Source organism: Emericellopsis atlantica (genome assembly GCF_019669845.1).
Source record: "Emericellopsis atlantica unplaced genomic scaffold F5Z01scaffold_33, whole genome shotgun sequence".
NCBI lineage: Eukaryota > Fungi > Ascomycota > Sordariomycetes > Hypocreales > Bionectriaceae > Emericellopsis > Emericellopsis atlantica.
The window spans coordinates 74,332-93,970 of NW_025764735.1; the positions used below are offsets into that span (position 1 = coordinate 74,332).

A 19,639-nucleotide genomic window follows, 5' to 3' on the forward strand; every position below is an offset into this window, starting at 1 on the left:
AGGGGGAGACCTCCCCCTCGTCATCACAGTATATCCAATGCAATGTCATCTATCCAACCCCCTCCGTATTCCGTCTCTTGCGACGCAATCATCACATCGTCCTGCGGCGGCGGACAGTCATTCTCCTTCCCTGTGGAGGGGTGCTTAGCCGGCGGTTTAAAGGGGGGAGGCCGGACGTCTGGCGCACGAACCGCCGGCGCTCTGGCCTGCTTGAAGGCAGGTGGCCGCCCCTGCGCGGGCCGCTTCATGAATGGGGCTCTCATAGTATGGCGGAAGCCGGGAGCTGTCTGCTTCCTGGATCCTGCCGCCGAGGACCGGCCAGGCCATTCCGCCTGTCGCTGAAGCTGGCGGTTGGGTTGATTCGTGCCAGCCTGCACCCTGTGGCGGTCTTGGTCGTGCAGATTCTCCAGGGCAATGTCGCGGCGACTGCGATGCACAGCCAGGGAAAGCAGTTCGTTCGAGCCAGATGTGCTGAAGAAACGCTTCGGTGAAGGCGGTGGTGCCATGGCCTGCGTCGGGTGCGGTGAAGCCTTGCGCATCTGTGGTCGTGGTGGTCTGGGCGGCGGACAAGGTGTCTTCTGGGAGACAAAGGGCAGTCTGTCGTCCTCCAACTCGCGCTCCTGCTGGGACGGGGAAGGAAAGTAGTCGTCAAAGTTCATCAAGACAGCTTGTGTACTCATGGGTGGATCTGGCCGGGGCGGTGATGGCTGCCGCTGGATCCCGAGGTCCGCAGCATAGGAGAGCGATGTGCTCGTGTCGGCTGTCTTGACCTCGGAGACCTGCGGCTTCGCCGTGTCCAAAGGTTGAGGAACAGACGCAGAGGCGTCTACAGGCGCTTGTGTCATGAACAACCCTCTAAGAAGATCATCTTCCAAGCCATCTTCGCCAAAACTGGAGAAATCCGGTGCAGTCACAGTCGCCACATTCGGAATTATAGAAACTGGGTTTTGAAATGACCCTTCTTGGTTATGAGGCCCCATCGAACGTTTGTGTGGTAATGGTGACTTCTGCTCTGTTTGAGGGCCTGAACAACCTTCGAGCATGGCGTCTATAGCCTCGAGTGCATCATCGCCCAGGTCGTCCTCAAACTGCGTGCTTGTAAAACTCGGTGGCTCAGCCTGGGGGTCTTCTGCGGAAGCGTCCACGGCTGGCGGATCTTCCAATTCTGGAACGTCGTACAAATCGAGATCCTGTGAGAAGCCCATGCCCAGGTCCAACAGTAAACCGTCCAAGAGCCCCTCTTGTAGGTCCATACCGGGCTCAGATCCTGTGCTCCTTTCTTCGGCCGCCGCTGGAGGTCCTAGGGGTACCGTGGAGCCGCGAAACTTTGCTGGAGCACACTCGCTGCGATCAACAAAACTTTCCACGGGGCTTGATGCAGTTTTAGGCGGCAACTGCGTCAGTACGAGATCATCGGCAAAGTCGTCTTCGAACAGCTCTGCCACTGGTGCATTGGCGGGCTTTTGCTCGCGGCCACTGATGACCGTCTCAAGATCCTTGATGGACACATCGTCTAGTAGGTCGTCGAGGTCGATGTTTGTTAAAAGGTCGTCATTGTGATCTGGCGGCATGGCGGCTGCTTCGTTCCCTGTACTCGTGGCCCTTTTCTTGGGAAGCCCGCCTGAAGCTGGCGGCTCAGGCAAAGGTCGTGCGCTATCGATGGGGCCCTCGTCTTGCAAGCACGGATGAATGCCCGATCCAGGGTCTATCGGGGCGCTCGACGACTTGGAACCTTTAGCTTCTGTGCCCTTGGGGGCGGGTGACGTCGACGGGTTCGGAATCGGCATCTCCGGTGCGTGCTCGCACTTTGCTGGTGGTTTTGACGATGGTTGAGGGGAGGCATCAGATGGCAATCCCGCAGTTCTATCTGCAGGCTCGGATTCTTCGTCTCCTTTCTCATCTTCGGTCTCGAGTGGCTGATCTGGGGGTCGCACACTGTTGTTGCTGACGTCTCGTGCTAGTGGTTCTGGCCTAGCTTCTACAAGCCTGGACGCCGTCAATCCCGATGCTGACTGTGGCGTGGATTTCTTTGACGATTTCGGCATATCCGAGTTGCTCGATCGCTCTGCTGTCTGCGCCTCTCCGTCCTCTGGCTCCTCTGCAATCGCCGCTATCCTACCAACGGCAGCACCGCTCCCGTCTCTTTTCTTGCCGTTCCCGTTTCCTCTCACAAATCTAGAAATGGTGTCCTGACTCGGTCTGACGTCGACGAGCGGCCTCCCCTTCTTACGACGAGCCTCCTTCTGCGCCTCCTCCTTGGCCTTCTTCTTGTCTCGGGCGATCCGTGCACGGGCCTGTTGTCGGTCCTTTTCCAGCTCTTTGCGTATACGCTCCTGCTCGGCGAGCTCCAGCTTGCGCTGTTCGATACGGGATAACTTGGGTCCTTGGTTTGCTTTCTGGTGTTGTTTCTTGAGCTGCTTCGAGGTCATGGGCCGCGACGTCTCGGCGGCGGCATTGTTCTTGGCGATGCGCTCGGTTATGAGCGTGAACGTGTTTTGCACGGGCATCGCAAAGCGATCGGGCCCGTCATCGGATCTTCGGAGTATGTCTGGCCTTTTGCGAGTTCATCTGATTGATGGGCTGACTCTGAGGTGCTTGGGGGTTACGTAGTACGATTTGGTGCGTGCTAAGTCGCGTCTCACGGCTCCATGTCGTTTGGCGGGGCGTCTACTCCGTACGACACAAGTCTGTCGCGTGGTGATCTCGATGTCACGTGCCCCCACCACAGCTACAGTAGCACTTTGACCCTGAATGATCTTGATCTGCAACGTTCACACTGAAATATTCATCGTTCTCTTCTTGAGGATTACTTTGCTTCCATATGCACCCCTAGCTCATTCTTCCAGAGGCTTGACCGTAGGATCCCACGAGCAAACACTGTACTCGTCCGTGCGCAGATCCTCAACCTCCTCATCAGTCAGCGCAAAGTCAAAGATGCCAGCATTCTCTTCGATCCGCGAGGGTGTCACGCTCTTAACGAGGGGAACATAGCCCCTCTGCACGCTCCAGCGCAGCAAAATCTGGGCAGGAGTCTTGCCGTGCTTCTTGGCCAGCTCCTGGACCTTGGGGTCGTCGAGGCGCTGTCCACGCACAATGGGGCAGTAGGCCTCGATGGCGATGCTCCTCTCGTTGCACCACTTGACAATGTCCGGGCGCGTCAGCCAGGGGTGCAGCTCCCACTGGCCGACGGAAATGACACCTCCCTTGCCCGGCCCACGCTCCGTCTCGAGCTCCTTGATGTAGCTCTCGAGCTCGTCGAGATGGTGCACGCCAAAGTTGGAGACACCGATGGAGCGCACCTTTTTGGCCTCGACAGCGTCGACGAGCGCGCGCCAGGCGCCCTTGCGACCTTCGGGGCCCGCTGAATGGGGCCAGTGGATGAGGACGAGGTCCAGGTACGAGAGCTTGGTCTCGTCAATGGCCGCATCGACGAGCTTCTTGACGTTCTCGTAGCCGAGGGGCGTGTCGCCCGAGGGGACCTTGGTGGTGAAGAAGACGTCCTCGCGGGGTACGCCGGCGGCTTTGATGCCCTCAGCGGACGGCCCCTGGTTGTGGTAGGCCGTGGCCGAGTCAATCTGCTGGATGTCAGTGCTGTGCCATTAGACTGATGCGCACTTCTCGCTTACGTGTCGGTAGCCAATCTTCAGAGCTTGTCGAACGCAATCAGTGGCTTGGTCTGCGGGACTATATTCATGTTGGTCAGCCTATTGACAACTTGGCAGTTGGTGCAGAAAGGCAAGCCTCACGTCTTGTAAACCTAGATAACACAAGTCAGTCGCCTAGCTTCGACGACTAGCTATCATTGGTACTCACACCAAACCCCAGGACGGGAAGCTCGTAGCCCGACCTGAGCTTGACAGTTGATGAGATGCTGAACTTGTTCGCCATTGTCCTGAGCATAACCTTGCACTATGTTGAAGGGTGTATGTTGTAATGCGGGGGATACAGTTTGTTTGGTGTACTTTGCCTTTCAGTCGCATTATATATTCGACAAGAACCGGGGTTAAGCGGAGATCGAGATAGTAGTGACGTGTGTAGGTCAAGCTGGTGTGGGGCTCAACTAGAGGCCTGTGGCTCTCATCGTGATGCGCTACCTGTCTCCGATAATTCTAGTCTACGTACTACGTGAGAACGTGCTGAGTACCAGGTAATTGATCCAGTTCCATCACCGGCTATACACATCGCAAGATCACATCATCAACTGCAGGAGGGCGTCGTCGCTTCAACGACTAGGGGTCTTCCAGTCCTATTCTCCATGGGATATTCTGAGCCCTGTAGACCTGCGCCTATGCACATGTGCACTTGCAGTCAATCGCCATGGTAGACCCCAAAGATACGCAATAGATTGGTATTCACGTCTCTTTTTTCATTTCATATCACGCTGTCCATCATATCTATTTGGTCGTCGTCTTGCCGCTCTCGGTTCTGCGGCGTAGCCTCCTCTTCTTCATCCTCGTCCTCGTCCAGGTCCAGCATTGGGTACGTCAAGATCGCAGCAATGTGTCCGAGCATTTGCAGGCGCTGTCCGCTGCCGTGATCACTACTCAGGATGCGGTGCTCGCCCCCTAGGGCCTTGACCTGGTCGACGAGGGCCACGTAACGGTTCCGTATCGCCAGGTCCTCGTGTCGGAATAGGATGTTGTTGATGAGCAGCACGCCGCCGCCCTGTCCGACCGCACCATCCTGGACTGCCTTTTCGACAGCTGTGGTGCCATACCAGGCCCGCCCGTCCTCGAGCTTGAGCTTGTCGAAGAATGTGTCCAGCAACAACGCCTCCTTTGCGTATTTGACGTCCTTCATCTTGGCAAGCACCTTGGGGTCCTTGAGCACCGCGTTCAAGCTGTGAAGGTGCCCCGACGGTGCGTGCACCACCTCGGCAAGTTTGGCCACGGCCGTCAGGGTCTTGTCAGACTTGTCTCGGCCCTGGTCGGCAATGTACTTTTTGAAGTCGGCGGCGACGAAGCCGGGACTTGCCAGGAGGAGCGGTCTCGACTTGGAGAAGTCGGCGGCGCGCAAGAGAGACCCCAGCGTCTTCTCATAGAATTTGCGCATGCCGGCGTCCTGGTGTGACGAGGCGTCGTGTTTCTTGGGCACCGCGTGCTCGACCCTGACCTTGTGCACAGTGCGGTAGTCTGTGATCAGGCAGATGTTGGCCAGGCCCTCGTGCATAACCACGGCGGCCAGCGCGCCATTCTTGTCGTCGGACAGCGCCTGCTGCATCATCTCCTGCGCGACCGAGTCCCATCCCTCCGGCTTGATGAGCGAGAAGGACCGGTTCGGCTCAAACTCGAGGGCGTGCTGGGCGCCCAAGCTCGCGGCCTCATTCTCGGTGACGACGAGACCTGACGCTCGGAGGATGCACGTCATGGGGTCGAAGGATGTGTCCTTGACCTTGATGGCGAGGTCGAGGTGGACGCGCTCTGCGCTGGTGGCCCCCGTGTCGTCATTCTCGCGGACGACCTTGCGACTGGTGTGTCCATGGACTATGTCGCCCGGACGCACGAGATTGTATATATGCCACTTGAAATGAAGCTGTTAGTGGGGGAGGGGCAACGCCGCAGCAGCATCGGCGGGGAGAAGTTGAGAGAAGAACACACCATGTCCTCGGGGTCTTCCGGCAAGAGAGAGACCGCCTCTCCCTCGATGTCAGCGGGAATCTTCCGCTTGGCGAGCTTCATGATGGCGCTTGAGGCAATGCTAGCAGAAGGTTGTAAGAGCGCTGTCGTGAGTTGGGTTTAGATGTTCACGTCAGGCTGCGACAAGCCCATGACGACGATAAGCCATGTCCGACCAGCTGGTTTTTATGCGAGTTGAGTTACCCTAGACCACAGGGCACCGAGCACCGATCAATCAGTCTGTAAGCTGATTACACAATTCATTTTGTAACTTATGATTGTGATGAGATTAGAAGAAAACGAAAAAATTGGATTCATGAGGAAGAGAACCTAGTGAGAAACTGACACCTGTCTATCAAGTTCGAAGCATGTGTCTGGATGAAATTCAGCTAGTATCGACAGCTTCTTTTGTCCATTGTGGGAGACCTTTGGTTTCCTTCCGCATCATAGCATTGGGCGATGTCAAAGAGCTCTTGTGGTAAATCATGCCGTTGTCTCCAAGATCACTTTCATTAATGAGAGCGGACGGACCGGCGCAATGCGAAAGCGACGGACCAAGGCATACGCACACCTCGGCACAGCTTCTCCTTTGGGCAATAAAAGCAGTCCAAGACCGGTAGCACGGCGCAACGTGAACGGCACCGCGCGGCGTTGACACTTTCGTGAGGTCATTGGAGAGATCGGCGCCTGATGGAGTTGTGGCTTGCGAGGATCGCTCAACTACCTTACCTGCGCTTCAGGGCCTAGACTGTGCCACACGTTGGCAAAAAAACGTCATGACTGAGCTGGGCTCAGCAGCGAGCGAGGCACATTTCTTGTGGCTCCAATGAGAGCTGTGGCTGTACGAGTGATATGCGACGCCTCTGCTACAATGGGGGCGCGCCGAGGGTACACTTCCTGCAGATCCCAGGTGCTTTGCAAGTAGCCACTTGGCGTTGTTGGCGATTGACGCTTTAGAAATGTGGGAGAGGTAATAATGATCCTGCTTTCCGATGCCTGCATAGGCCGGCTTGGCATCTGAGGCACCAGCTGCTACCAGGTACCTAGTGATGATGATGTGTACAGGGTATCTTACACCGTGGCGCCCAGGATTGCTTGACTGGGTGATCAAGGAAGGTACTTGCCTCCCGCAATGTCTTGTCGCGCTGATGCTACGGCATTACTCTCTCAACTTTCTCAAGGCTTCGTGAGATCTGTCCACGACTGATCAAACCAGCTCGTTCCGACCCCTTTGCTGCGCCAGACCCCCTGCAGGCAGCAGCCCTCCCAAGCTCGAATGACCTTCCACGAACAGCTACCTATTCAAATAAGCTCCAGCGAACAAGGACAGCCAGCGTTCTAGAACCATACCATAAACGGTCGAACGACCAAGGTCCGAAGCGTCCGAGTCCACGCATTATCAATATTGCAATTATTATTACACGTATAGATATTTGTGATCCGCGGTTTTCACCTGCGGTTCCTCGCATTCGCAAGCTCGTCATTCGTCGGCACGCGAGTCAACGTACACCAAGTACGTAGTATACGTACGCACGAGGCCCATGAGAACGAGGAGCGAGGCCCGAAGCCTCGTACCGACCCACCCGAATCCGAGACGGACTGAGAGCTCCCCAAGTTCCAGCGCGTGTCCGCCCGGCCACCTACTTGTGCCCTCTTCCGCGCCCACGAAAGCGCACCCCTTTGGCGTACGTTGCGCAGGCGCAGCATGGGATATGCCTCTTCAATGACACCGTCTGCCAATCACCAAGGCGATGGCGCCCTGCACGACGGCAGCTCCGACGCGGCCCCGGCCCCAGGGTCTCCAAACCCACCATCCGGTCCCGATGGTGGTGGCTGTGATGCCGCGACAGGTACGTCGACATCCTGGCTCCTCCCCCCGAGTCCCTTCCACGCGTCGCTTCTCCTGGAACGGCGGGTGGCTTGAGTCTAATGGGTACATGATCCTGACAAAGATTCCACCCTAGGCAATGGAAGCCCGCCAGCAAACAGCAGGCGCTCCACCACAACCCGCCTCTCACGATCGAATACACAGAACGCAAAGGGGGACAAGGGGCAGCTCAGGCCTACTGCTTCCAACGCCCCTTCCATCGGACTGGATCCCCTGAGCAATCAGATATACCTGCGTACAAACAGCCATACCGAACAATCCCAGTCTATTGCTCAGCGGCTGCTTGTCCCTGGCCGTCCCGAGAGTCCAAACACGGAGGCAGCAGAGACGACGACAAACAACAAGCCGCCCAGTGCTGTGGTAGACGCCACCAAGGAGTGGAGGTGAGTGCCTGCCAAGCGTGCCCCCATCTGGAGCTCAGCTACTGACCATGTTCTCTGCAGGAAGGGATCCTCGTTCCTCAGCCGACTCAGCATGCGAACACCATGGACACGAGACGATGACGTGCCTGATTCCGACTCTGAGCTCGGCGAAGCACGGGACGACGGTGCCAATGCGCGCGCACTCACCTCGGTACTAGGCGCCGGCGGTGGCTACATCCCATTCTACAAGGAGCCGCCTCGGTACATCAAGGCCAAGACCAGGAACAAGAAGGCCCGGGAGTTCAACAGGATGTTCCTGGCGCAAGAGCTCTCGGCGGCCGGCCCCGACAAGGACGACGACAGCACCCGCGCGCCGTCAATGGCGGTCGGCAAGAAGATCCTCAAGGGGGGCTCTGCCGCGATCTGGGCGACCGAGTTCAGCTGCGACGGCCGCTACCTGGCGGTCGGAGGCAAGGACGACAGGATCCGCGTGTACGCTGTCATCTCGACGCCCGAGGACCGCAAGGCGCAGGAAGAGGACGAGGTGCAGTGCGGCAACATTGGCGAGAAGCTGAGCGCGCCCGTCTTTCGAAGCAAACCGATCCGTGAGTTTGAGGGGCACACGGGGGAGGTCCTGTCCATGTCCTGGGGCAAGAATGGATTTCTGCTGTCTGCTTCCATGGACAAGACGGTCAAGCTCTGGCACCCTTCGCGGTCTGAGAGCCTAGCGACATTCAAGCACACGGACATTGTCACGTCCATCGCATTCCACCCGACGGACGACCGCTTCTTCCTGGCAGGGTGCCTCGACGCGCAGCTGAGGCTGTGGAGCATCCCGGACAAGGATGTGCCGTATTCTGCCGAGGCGGGCGAGTTCATCACGGCCGTGGGCTTCAGCCCGGACGGCAAGACGGCCATCTGCGGTGGGCTCAGCGGCATGTGCACGTTCTACGAGACAGAGGGCCTCGAGGCGCAGTTTCAGATTCACGTGCGGTCGTCGAGGGGCAAGAACGCCAAGGGCAGCAAGATCACGGGCATCGAGACGATCAATGTGCAGTCCGGACCGAGCGCGGGCGATGTCAAAGTCCTGATCAGCTCCAACGACTCGCGCGTCCGGGTATACAGTCTCAAAACCCGGATGCTGGAGGCCAAGTACCGAGGTCATGTCAACCAGTCGAGCCAGATCCATGCCCGCTTCACGGAGGATGGACGACATATCATTTGCGGCAGCGAGGATCGAAAGGCGTACATTTGGGGCCCCGCAGCCGTCGACGGCGGCGATCGAGACAAGCAGCCTCATGAATGCTTCGACGCGCACCCCGAGGTGGTCACAACGGCCGTCGTGGCGCCTACGAAAAGCAGACAGCTACTGAGCGCGTCGGGCGATCCCATCTATGACCTCTGCAACCCACCACCTGTTACGCTGGTCAGCCTGGCGGAAAGCCAGGCATCTGATGGGGACGGTGAAGGCAGCCAGCGTCTCAGACACGACTCGAACGCCAGAAAGCCAGAGGAGACGCCGGCGTACGTGGAGCGCTCGAAACACCACGACGGCAACATCATCATCACCACGGACAGGACAGGCACGATCAAGGTTTTTCGTCAAGACTGCGCGTACGTCAAACGGCAGCAGAACATGTGGGAGACGGGGTCCAAGTTCTCAGGCAAGCTGGGAGGAGGCGTGGGCCGCAGCGCAAGCGTCAGGACAAAGGCGAGTGGGACGAGCCGCGTACAGTCGCGACGAGGGTCTGTGAGTCTCGCCAACAGCCCCATCCTTCCGCAACCGGCGTCCGACCGGATCATCAGCTGGCGGCAGGACGTGGACGGGACCCGGCTCCGAAGCAGGAACGTGACCCCGGCGCGCAGCGAGCGTTCGCTATCGCCCAACAAGGCGAGCAGGACGTCGCTTGTCACCACCGGCACATCGGCGCAGGAAACGAGTCGGGGGTCCATGCTCAGGAGCCCCCCCGGCAGCCCGACCAGCAGCACGCACACGACGCGGACGACGGGCAGGCTGGGCAAGACGTACCTCACCGACGCGACGATTCCACCGACGCCGAGTTTCAGCTTTATGAGCGTGGCGGACTCGAGGAAGCCCGAGGGCGACGGCAGCTTCTGGAACCGGTGGCGACCAGCCAACAAGGCCCCCTCTGGATCGTTGGCCCCTGGCAGCCCGACCGACACGCCGGGGCGACGGAGCATGGGTGTCAGCGAGACAGCGCGCCTGTCTGTCGTGGAGGACAAGCAGACGCGTCGTCTGTCGTCGGCCGCGCGACTCCCCTCGGGATCGTCCAAGCTGGGCGCGTCGGAGACGATGGAGGAGTCCCCACCCCCAACACCAGCAGCAGTGCCCGTTGTGAATCCGAGGGTGGACTCTAGGATTCAAGGACTGAGCGGCGATTCTGTTGCTAGCAAGAAGTCATGAGCTTTGGACGGACGTGTGCGAATTGACCATTAGCCGGAGTTTTCGAGCGAAGCATGATAAGGAAGATCAACGTGTTTGGGCCCCTTGGACGTAAAAGCATTGTTGAAGGGAAGGGGAAACCCCGATATTCTTTCATTTCTTTCATTTCTCATGCATGGCAAAAAGTGACCTGTTCTCCATGTTCTACTCCCCATCCATGTGACGCTCTCCCGCAATCTCTATCCCATGATGAAGTCCTCGCGCATGTCCCCCATACCATGTGCCACAGTCAACGCCCCCTCACGCGCTCGCCTTCTCGACGAGCGCACCAACAGCCTTTTGCAGGGCGGGCGGGTTCGCGCCGACGACGCTGTCCACCTTCTCGCCGTTCTCGAAGAAGAAGAAGGCGGGCACGGAGCGGATGCCGAGCTCCTGTGTGAGGTCTGAATCGGCGTCAATGTCGAAGCGGACAAACTTGGCGGCGGCGGCGTCCTTGTTGGACTCGGCGAGCTTGTTGTAGATGGGCGAGATGGCCTTGCAGGGCCCGCACCAGGTGGCGGTGGCCTGGAGGGCGACGTAGGGGCTGGTCTTGAGGAGCGCGTCGAACTCGGCCTTGGAGGTGATGTCTTGGACGGACATGGCGGCGGTCGTTCTCTTGCAGTTTCTAGTGATTCTTCTGTAGCGTGGGAGAGTCGTCTCTTTTAATTACTCTTCGGGTGCCGATCTTTTGATGTGTCTTGAGGATCGCGTTCGCGACGAGGGGCAGGCAGGCAGACTGGGGGTTTAATATGCTTGTTGGTGGGGGGCGGGCGGACGGCGGGACGGTGCGTCGTCTGCTGACAAAAGAGCGGCTGGCGGGCTGACGTGCTTCGGCTCGACCACTGGACCTGCGTACGGCTTGATGGCGCAGACAAGAGCATATTACCAATTGATGGCGCTTTGGAATCGCGGATTACATTCAATCGCTTGAGGCTTCTGGAATACACGACTAGTCAGCGCCGCAGGCAAGCATGGTGAGCTGAGCACACGTCTGTCAGCATCGATTGGACCACCCGAGTGGCATATTTGGAATTCAAATGCAGATATCATACCATGAGCCATGTCATGAGCGCTCAGACAATGCCGACCCAGGCGCACATTTCGCTCCGACGGCAGCATGTCTAATTCACAAGGACTGGAGGTCCAGTCCTTATCGCTTATCGGTGGCGGGCGGGGACACGCATTGGGGAAAAAAGTTTTGGAGGGGTCGTCATTTTGGGCTCGCCTGGTGGTGGTGGTGGTCGCAACAACTGACATCTGTAAGAAGTCGACCACCACCATTCTCTTGCAAAGAAGCCTCATTTGTGTAGACATCACCAGCGATTGACAGTCAGGCCAGTACAAAAGAGACCATGTCGAAAAGAACGGCAGACGCAGCCGAGGATGGCCCCCTCAAGGACCGCGACAGGCCTGAGAAGATGGACGTGGACGATGCGACCAAGGACATGGGCGAGTTTGAGGACGAGTTTGAAGACGAATTCGAGAGCGAGGACGAGATCCTCGAGGCCGGCGTCGACGGCCGCCCAGACGCGGAGCGCGAGGCCGAGGAGAAGGGTACGTTGAGACTGACATGAGAGACATGGACCTTTGCTGACCCCCCCAGATGCCATGGAGGTAGACCAGGGCACCTTCATCGTCGGCCGCAACAAGCTCGAGGCCGGCCAGACGCTCGCGCCCGACCCGACCACCTACGAAATGTTCCACAGCCTCAGCACGCCCTGGCCCTGCCTGTCGTTCGACGTGCTCAAGGACGGGCTGGGCGACAACCGCAAGACCTACCCGGCCACCATGTACACCGTGGCGGGCACGCAGGCCGAGACGGCGCGCACGGGCGAGAACCAGCTCATGGTCATGAAGTTCAGCGGGCTGAGCAGGATGAACAAGGGCGACGGGGACGAGTCGAGCGACGACGACGACGACGATGACGAGGACGCCGACCCCATCCTCGAGAGCAAGACCATCCCCCTCAAGTCGACCACGAACCGCGTGCGCGCGACCCAGCTGCCCAGCCAGGAGGCCGGGCGGCCGGGCACGACCCTGACGGCGACCATGTCCGAGTCGAGCGACGTCTACATCCACGACATCACGCCTCACCTCGAGTCCTTCGACACGCCCGGGTCGACCATTACCGCGCAGCAGAACAAGCCCCTCTCGACGATCCGCGCCCACAAGGCCGAGGGCTACGCCGTCGACTGGTCGTCCACCGTGCCGGGCAAGCTGCTGACGGGCGACAACGACGGCCTCATCTACGTGACGTCGCGCTCCGACGGCGGCGGCTTCCAGACGGACAACCGGCCCTTCCAGGGCCACACGGGCAGCGTCGAGGAGCTGCAGTGGTCGCCGTCGGAGACTAGCGTCTTCGCCTCGGCCTCGAGCGACGGCACGGTGCGCGTCTGGGACATTCGCTCCAAGGCACGCAAGCCGGCCATCACCATGCAGGTCTCGCAGCACGACGTCAACGTCATGTCCTGGTCACGGCAGACGTCGCACCTGCTCGCCACGGGCGCCGACGACGGCACCTGGGCCGTCTGGGACCTGCGCCAGTGGAAGACGAGCAGCGACAGCCCCCAGCCGCTCGCCAGCTTTGACTACCACAAGGAGCAGGTCACCAGCGTCGAGTGGCACCCGACCGACGACTCCATCGTCGCCGTCGCCGCGGGCGACAACACCGTCACCCTCTGGGACCTGGCCGTCGAGCTGGACGACGAGGAGGCCAAGGGCGCCGGTGTCCCCTCGGACGTTCCGCCCCAGCTGCTCTTTGTGCACTACCTCAAGGACGTCAAGGAGGTGCACTGGCACCCGCAGATCACGGGCAGCCTCGTCGCCACCGGCGAGGAGTTTAGCGTGTTCCGCACGATTAGCGTGTGATGCAGAAACGAAGAAATGAATGTATTTAGATGCGGGCAGTCTGCTACGCAGTGAAGCCACTGCTCACCCGTGTTGAAAGCGTGCGTACATGACAGGTCCACCTATGCCTCTGTGATATATCATATCGTTGCTTCTCTTCAGCCCTACGTATACTGCATCGACGCGCACACGTGGGAGAGCACGCACGGTGCCTGGCAGATCGTAGATGATCATCTGACGAGAGGCTGCATGACATGAGGCGTGGCTAGTTACCTTTGTGCATACGTACATAATGAGGTGACTCAGGTGAGTGACTTACTTGTCCGTCTCAATTGCAGTCAATCTAAATTCCGCGAGTCGACCTGGAGCCCGTTGGGCGACAGCCGGCGCTTGTTAGCTCCGCTAGAAAGGCTCGCTAAGGTAATTAATAAGGTGCTGATGATGGTGCTGGCCCTCTGGACTGGACCCCTGGGGACATGGAGTGGAGAAGCAGGGCCTGGCGTTTGATTGGATCCACTGGAACATCATCACCCTGGCTGCCTGGCCCTGGCCCTGGCAGTGGTCCATCATCCATCCAATATCCTGCTGATCCATCACTTCGAGTCTTTGAAGTTTGAACATCGTTCGCAGGGGGTTGTCGACAGGGCAGGCCTTCCAGGACCGACCGTTGCGTTGGAACGATTCACGACGACATGTCAGCAGTGATCTATCAGTGATCGCAGAGTCGACGCTCGACGACATGAGATACGTAGCCCCGCCGGCAATTGGCCTTGCTAGTTCACGTTGGCTAGCGCCTTGTCCAGTCCACGTCGGCGGACTTGGCTAGAGACTAGAGTCTAGACTCGAGACGCACGCATCAATAAGATCTCACACATCGGGGCCCAGGGGATTCTATTCGCTCGCTCGTCGTTCCATGACAGTCGCCGATTGCCTGCCCGTCGGCCTGCGCCGCCAAGCCAGCCACAAAACCTCCAAACTCCACATGTCAAGACAAACGCAGAATCCTCAGACAGAGAAATGTCACCCTACCGGTGAGAGGGCTGAAACTGTCCTGCCGAAGGCCGCGGACTCCCCGAGTCCAAATGCTCATACATATTACTGTAAGTCAAGTAATTAGGCGCAAGTTCCATCGCCGCCTGCCTCAGCAGCCTCACTCTGCGTGGTGTCCTCTTGGAGCCTCCCTCGTTGGCCACCCCGGCGAGAATAGACTGCCGGTCGCCTTAAAAGGAAGAGAAAGATGGATCATCACATTTAGACGCCCTGTCAGTCGCAGGACCATGACTCGCAGGGCACAACAATTGCAGTGGGCGTCAGGGGTCCGCCTGCGCGCCTAGCTTCAACGGGACATGGTGCCACTCGCTTACCACTGAAGATGCACATCCTGACAAGCGATTGCCCAGGGGCAGTCCGGCCCCGGTAGGTATGAATTATTGATAACTAGTGTCATGCGGTCGTTTCTTCTTTACCGTGAGACGGCCTTATGTACAGTATTCTCGAAATCTGACAAGACACACTGGCTGCCACGTGTGGGCGCCGCCATCAGATCTCGAGACTCGAGGACCCCCAATATGAGGATCGGACGCTCTCTGGCCTAGGTAATTCGACAGACGCAGTATTCAAGTGATCAATCACCTCACTCTTGTGTCCCTGCTTCTAGGCAAACCATCCGGGAAGTTAGGTGACTTGGATCATCATTGGCAGCAACACGGATCCGGAAAACGAAGAGGCTGAGGCTGAGGGCGGACAAGAAGGGTCCTATCCCCATTCATCACACCATTCACCATCGCCACCGCCATCACAACAACCACCGACAACATGGTCAACGGGCAGCTGGCCGAGTCGGGCCAGTCGCTGGCTCTGACCCCCAGTCTACAACAGGGACTCACGGCCATCACGACAATGGCCTTTGTCTCCTTCTTCTCGTCGAGCGTCCTATTCCTTTACCTCACATACAAGCTGATTTGGCACTACATGAAAACGCCCCGTGCACGACCCGAGGGCCACATTGTCGCCAGTGAGCAGAACGGCAAGTCGCTCCAGCGGAGGGTCGACTTTGCGCTGGGCATCGACACCATCTTCACCGACGGCCAGGAGGACGCGCAGCAGACACAGGAGCGCAGCTCGGGGGACAAGGATCGCAAGAGCAGTAGCAATGACGACGGCGACGCGGAGCGGCGGCAGTCCCTGCGGCGGAAGACAACGACGACAGGCACCACCACCACCACCATCAAGCGACAGCCGCCCAACCAGTTCCTCATCCTCATCTTCAACCTCCTCCTGGCCGACATGCACCAGGGCATCGCCTTCTTCCTCAACGCCGAGTGGCTCCGGTACGACGAGGTCCGCGTCGGCACGCCCACCTGCTTCACCCAGGGCCTCTTTGTCTCGACGGGCGACCTGGCCTCGAGCTGCTTCATCACCCTCATCGCCGTGCACACCTACCTCTCCGTCGTCCGCCGCTACAAGATGCCGCACCGGGTCCTCTACACCGTCATCGCCGGCGCCTGGCTCTTTGTCTACACCATCTCCGTCGTCCCCGTCCTCGCCACCGCCAACGGCGCCCACTACGGCGGCTTCTTTGTCCGCGCCGGCGCCTGGTGCTGGATGAACATTGCCTACTCCAACCTGCGCCTCCTCACCCACTACCTCTTCATCTTCATCGCCATCGCCGTCACTTCGGGCCTCTACACCACCATCTTCATCCACATCCGCCGCGAGGAGGCTCGGGCCCACGGCGCCGCCGTCTCCGACCGCACCCGCACCGTCGAGCGTCCCTCGTCCCAGCTCAACCTCGCCCACAACCCGGCCTTCCTCATCTACCCCGTCATCTACGTCCTCTGCACCGCCCCGCTCGCCCTCGGCCGCATCGCCAGCATGGCCGGCGCCGACGTGCCCCTCGGCTACATGTGCTTTGCCGGCGCCATGATCGCCTCCAACGGCATGTTTGACTGCATGCTCTTTGGCACCACCCGCAACGTCATTGTCTTTGCCAGCAAGCACGACGTCGACAGCGCCGACACGGGCCTCGCCACTTTTCGCTTCATGCAGACCGCCCAGCAGCGCGCCTTTGGCAACATGGTCTGGGTCCAGGGCGGGAACCCCCACGGCCCTGGCGGCGGCGCAGGAGGGCATGCTGAGGACAAGACCACCGGCGGCTGGTGGTCGTGGCAGCGTCTGGGCGGCGGCTCTGACACCGAGAGGCCCGCCCGGGGCGACCGTCGACCGGGGGGCGCGCGGAGCGTCAGTCAGGAGTCCCTCCGGGGCACGGCTGCCATCCAGATGGACACGGTCACGTCCGTCGTCGTCGAGATGGAACACGGCAAGGACCGGGATCCGAGATACCCAAACCCCTCGGGGAGTACGAGCCCTTCTGTCAACAGTACGGAGAAGGACTACGGGCGTATATAGATAGATAGACAGACAAAGAGTCAAATGCGGTAATGATCATGACTGAGATTTATTGAGAAACACATGTATATACAGAGGAAAGCACATGTATATACCGAGAGAATGCATATAATACCCACAAACTGCTTGGAACGCCATGAACAGTCGGTCCCCCAGAAGAATAACAAAGAGGTATCTGCCGAAAACGCCTCACCAGCACTTCATCACCGGATCTAGACCATTTAGAACGCCGACTCCCGCACGTCGTACACGCTCGTGTTGCCGTCGACCTCGCCCACCACCAGGAACCGCCCGTCGGCAGAGAAGGCGAGATCCGTCACCTTGGACAGGTCACCGACCTGATCGAGCGACTTGAGGTTGCCCTCGCCGCCCGCACTCCACACCTCCTCGCCCGACTGCGCGTCCAGGATGGCGATCTTGCTCCGTCGCTCGGCCACCTGGCTGTACGCCACGAAGCGGCAGTCGGGCGAGATGCACGACGTGGTGTTGGGGATGCCGTACGTGCGCGTCGAGTTCTCGCTGAGATCCCACACGAGGACGTAGCGGAATGGCACCGGCACCGGCGTCAACGTATACTCCAGCTCGCCCCTGGCGTTGTGATTCGTCACGGTGCGGTAGCCAGACGGAATCCAGATGGACAGGACGAGGTCCCCATAGGCTGTCAGGTTACACGGCAGCGCTGTCTCGAGCTCCTTGTGCTGCCACGGTCTGACGACGCGGTCGGGGGCGTTTGAGACCTCCCGAAAGTCGGTAATGTCCCACGTCACCAGCATCGTTTCCCGGTCGGGCGGTGGGTGGCCCGCTCGAGGCGGACGGGGCCCCGCGGCGGCGACGAGCAGTGGACTGGTGGAGGACAGCGCCAGCTCCGGGTACTGAGGCGTGAAAGGCAGTCCGGCCTTTCGAATGTCAATGGTGCGGACTTTGACAAACGGCTTCTTCTGTGGCGTGGCCGCAAACAGGTCGATCAGAGCGTCCTTGCCGCGGTAGGCCGCGAGCGGACTCCAGCCCACGTCGTGCGTTTCAAAGCGACCGGCCACCCACCGGTCAGTGTCGTCGATGACCTGGAGCTTCTTGTTGATCTTCCAGTCCCAGATCTCAATGGTGCGGCCAAACCGGGTAGCGATGGCGGCGAGATGGTTGGTCTCGGACAGGATGAGGTGGCTGCGGATCAGGTAGTCACGCGACCTGCAGTGTGCCTCGGTGTAGGCGGAGATCTTGACGGTGCCGACCAGATCCCCCGACGAGACCTCCCAGAACTTGATGACGCTGTTGCCATGCTTGGTGGCCACCGTGCTAGCCTTGGTGGAGATGTCGAGATAGTGCACCATGTTCGTCTTGCCGCTCTTGCGCTTCTCGGCACCAGCGAGCTGTTTCCAATAGACAATCTCGAGGGGATACAGCCTGCGTGTGTTTGGGGACGATGGCAGAGACGGGCGCAGGTGCTCTGGCGGGCGACGAGGCACGGGCGGCCGCACGCTGAAGGACTGCATGGACGCTCTCGACAGGTTGGACGAGGTCGTGCTCGACGCATGTGACAAGCGGTCCATATCGAGGGACGACTGGTCACATGAAGACGGCTGTGATGACGTGCGCTGAGACGTCCTGACCGAGGCCGGCACAGGCGGTAGAGGCTTCAGCGGAGCCGGGAAGGGACTCGTTCCCAACATGTGGGATGTGCTGGAGGCACAGGACGATGATCGCGTGTGCGCCGAAGAGGCGATGGAGAGGCGCCGGCCCGGGTGAGCAACGCTGTTGCGCGCCGTGGAAGAGCGTCTCTGTTCGAGGAATTCCTGTGAAGGGCGGATATAAGTGGCCTCGCCTTCGAGGGTGGGCCAAGGAATGACCGCCTGGTGAGTCTCCAAGTCTGGGGAAGCCGCAGGGCTGAAGCTGTAACGTGAGGGAAAGTAAGAACGAGAAACAGGAGAGGTGCTGGTAGTAGTGGTGTTCGTCGCCGAGAATGTGGATAACGGGCTGATGTCGTGTGAAAAAGAACCTCTCAGCTGCTGCCCCGTGGGGGCGGCGGTCCTCGGCGTGGCTTGTCCCTGATTGCTGCTTGCCGCGCTGGCCTCGTTATTATTGAGACGCGTCAAGGAGTTTCTGTGACTCGTCAGTCAGGTCAGGGAGCGCCCTCTCGGGCCTGCAGGACACTCACGCCATCTCCATGATGGTGTCTTCCAAATTGGCAATGTCCATGTTCACGTCCAGGGTACACATCGCACGTAGCGGGCTGCACTGGGCGGGTGGGCGGGAGGCGATGGGGAAGACTCGATATTGTTGGCTCCTGCTCCCCAGCCAAGGAGCCAGGGGTTCGACGCGCGAATCTGACTGACCGGCCGGCCTAGGACCTACTAGGAGTCTAGGACCTAGGATCCAGGACGGGAGCGCAATGTCGAGACTATTGGAGACCCGGTCCTTGGGTCGCTATTCGCTCATGTAGGCGCAGTCACACTGTGACCCGGCTGGCTTGGCCACACTCCCGAGGCATCGGTTAGTCTAGGGAAGGACAGGTGCTGTTGATTATCGTAGGCGCAATAAAGAAGATGAGAGCGAGTAGAAGTCCAAAAGAGCCAGGTCTGGGGAAAGGAGGGGTCCTTTAGTGTTGAAGAATCGCCATCAATCAGCAGCAGAGTGAGACCCTGCCATTTGATGGATGGCCACGCCGATCTGACAGGCCCACGATGATAATAACGGGCACATGGCAGAAAGGGCCACCATTCGTCTTCGGAGGCAGGCGAATGACCTTGGCTCGGACTCGGAGGCAGCGGTCCTGACTGGACTCCAATCCTTCCCACGCACGCGGCTTGTAAGCGAGCTAGCGCATCAGTTCACACTTCACAGCGCGCGCCGCCCCTCTCTCTTCCTCATGGACCCAGCTGCCCCGCGTTTCGTTTGGAAGAGGCCTGCTTCCCGGGGGATGTGCTGCCCTAATCGAGAAGGCCCGACAGGGATGGCAGAGGGTGTGAACACTGAATGCCTGGTGGTTGACACATGGTTGGCTGGTTGCAGACGGCTGGAAAATAGCCGCGGCGACAAGTGAGGATCCACGGCTTTTTTCCGTGGTGCATGTGTGTTCAAC

The 19,639-nt window shown here is 59.4% G+C and overlaps 7 protein-coding genes across 7 annotated transcripts; 3 read left to right on the top strand and 4 right to left on the bottom strand.

Annotated features, from left to right (window-relative positions):
- Nucleotides 1-23: 23 nt before the first annotated feature.
- F5Z01DRAFT_628851 (uncharacterized protein) lies at nucleotides 24-3,888 on the bottom strand (the record flags this gene model as incomplete). The annotated part of the gene is made up of 8 exons (XM_046261627.1): nucleotides 24-855; nucleotides 1,006-1,104; nucleotides 1,765-2,535; nucleotides 2,614-2,762; nucleotides 2,856-3,575; nucleotides 3,627-3,684; nucleotides 3,747-3,757; nucleotides 3,814-3,888. The coding sequence occupies 8 exons, from the start codon at nucleotides 3,886-3,888 to the stop codon at nucleotides 24-26; spliced, it is 2,715 nt and encodes a 904-aa protein (XP_046114645.1).
- A 483-nt stretch (nucleotides 3,889-4,371) lies between these two features.
- On the bottom strand, nucleotides 4,372-5,678 carry F5Z01DRAFT_677542 (uncharacterized protein; the record flags this gene model as incomplete). Its single annotated transcript, XM_046265364.1, has 2 exons — nucleotides 4,372-5,520; nucleotides 5,598-5,678. The coding sequence occupies 2 exons, from the start codon at nucleotides 5,676-5,678 to the stop codon at nucleotides 4,372-4,374; spliced, it is 1,230 nt and encodes a 409-aa protein (XP_046114646.1).
- Nucleotides 5,679-7,320: 1,642 nt separating this feature from the next.
- On the top strand, nucleotides 7,321-10,290 carry F5Z01DRAFT_639959 (WD40-repeat-containing domain protein; the record flags this gene model as incomplete). Its single annotated transcript, XM_046262483.1, has 3 exons — nucleotides 7,321-7,465; nucleotides 7,580-7,886; nucleotides 7,947-10,290. The coding sequence occupies 3 exons, from the start codon at nucleotides 7,321-7,323 to the stop codon at nucleotides 10,288-10,290; spliced, it is 2,796 nt and encodes a 931-aa protein (XP_046114647.1).
- Nucleotides 10,291-10,399: 109 nt separating this feature from the next.
- On the bottom strand, nucleotides 10,400-11,049 carry F5Z01DRAFT_345239 (thioredoxin-like protein). The gene is made up of 2 exons (XM_046259233.1): nucleotides 10,550-11,049; nucleotides 10,400-10,488 (listed from the first exon to the last, which is right to left on the bottom strand). The coding sequence occupies exon 1, from the start codon at nucleotides 10,906-10,908 to the stop codon at nucleotides 10,570-10,572; it is 339 nt and encodes a 112-aa protein (XP_046114648.1). The 5' UTR covers nucleotides 10,909-11,049; the 3' UTR covers nucleotides 10,400-10,488; nucleotides 10,550-10,569.
- A 611-nt stretch (nucleotides 11,050-11,660) lies between these two features.
- F5Z01DRAFT_677545 (WD40-repeat-containing domain protein) lies at nucleotides 11,661-13,176 on the top strand (the record flags this gene model as incomplete). The annotated part of the gene is made up of 2 exons (XM_046265365.1): nucleotides 11,661-11,862; nucleotides 11,912-13,176. 2 exons carry the CDS (start codon nucleotides 11,661-11,663, stop codon nucleotides 13,174-13,176), a joined length of 1,467 nt encoding a protein of 488 aa, XP_046114649.1.
- A 1,794-nt stretch (nucleotides 13,177-14,970) lies between these two features.
- Nucleotides 14,971-16,947, top strand: F5Z01DRAFT_693690 (G protein-coupled glucose receptor regulating Gpa2-domain-containing protein; the record flags this gene model as incomplete). The annotated part of the gene is made up of 2 exons (XM_046266225.1): nucleotides 14,971-15,301; nucleotides 15,365-16,947. The coding sequence occupies 2 exons, from the start codon at nucleotides 14,971-14,973 to the stop codon at nucleotides 16,561-16,563; spliced, it is 1,530 nt and encodes a 509-aa protein (XP_046114650.1). The 3' UTR covers nucleotides 16,564-16,947.
- F5Z01DRAFT_683711 (uncharacterized protein) lies at nucleotides 16,785-18,756 on the bottom strand (the record flags this gene model as incomplete). Its single annotated transcript, XM_046265872.1, has 3 exons — nucleotides 16,785-17,964; nucleotides 17,995-18,336; nucleotides 18,716-18,756. 3 exons carry the CDS (start codon nucleotides 18,754-18,756, stop codon nucleotides 16,785-16,787), a joined length of 1,563 nt encoding a protein of 520 aa, XP_046114651.1.
- Between the last annotated feature and the right edge of the window lie 883 nt (nucleotides 18,757-19,639).

What these genes read in the sequence shown, in the direction of transcription:
- F5Z01DRAFT_345239 (XM_046259233.1), bottom strand. Translation starts at nt 10,908, where the DNA reads ATGTCCGTCCAAGACATCACCTCCAAGGCCGAGTTCGACGCGCTCCTC.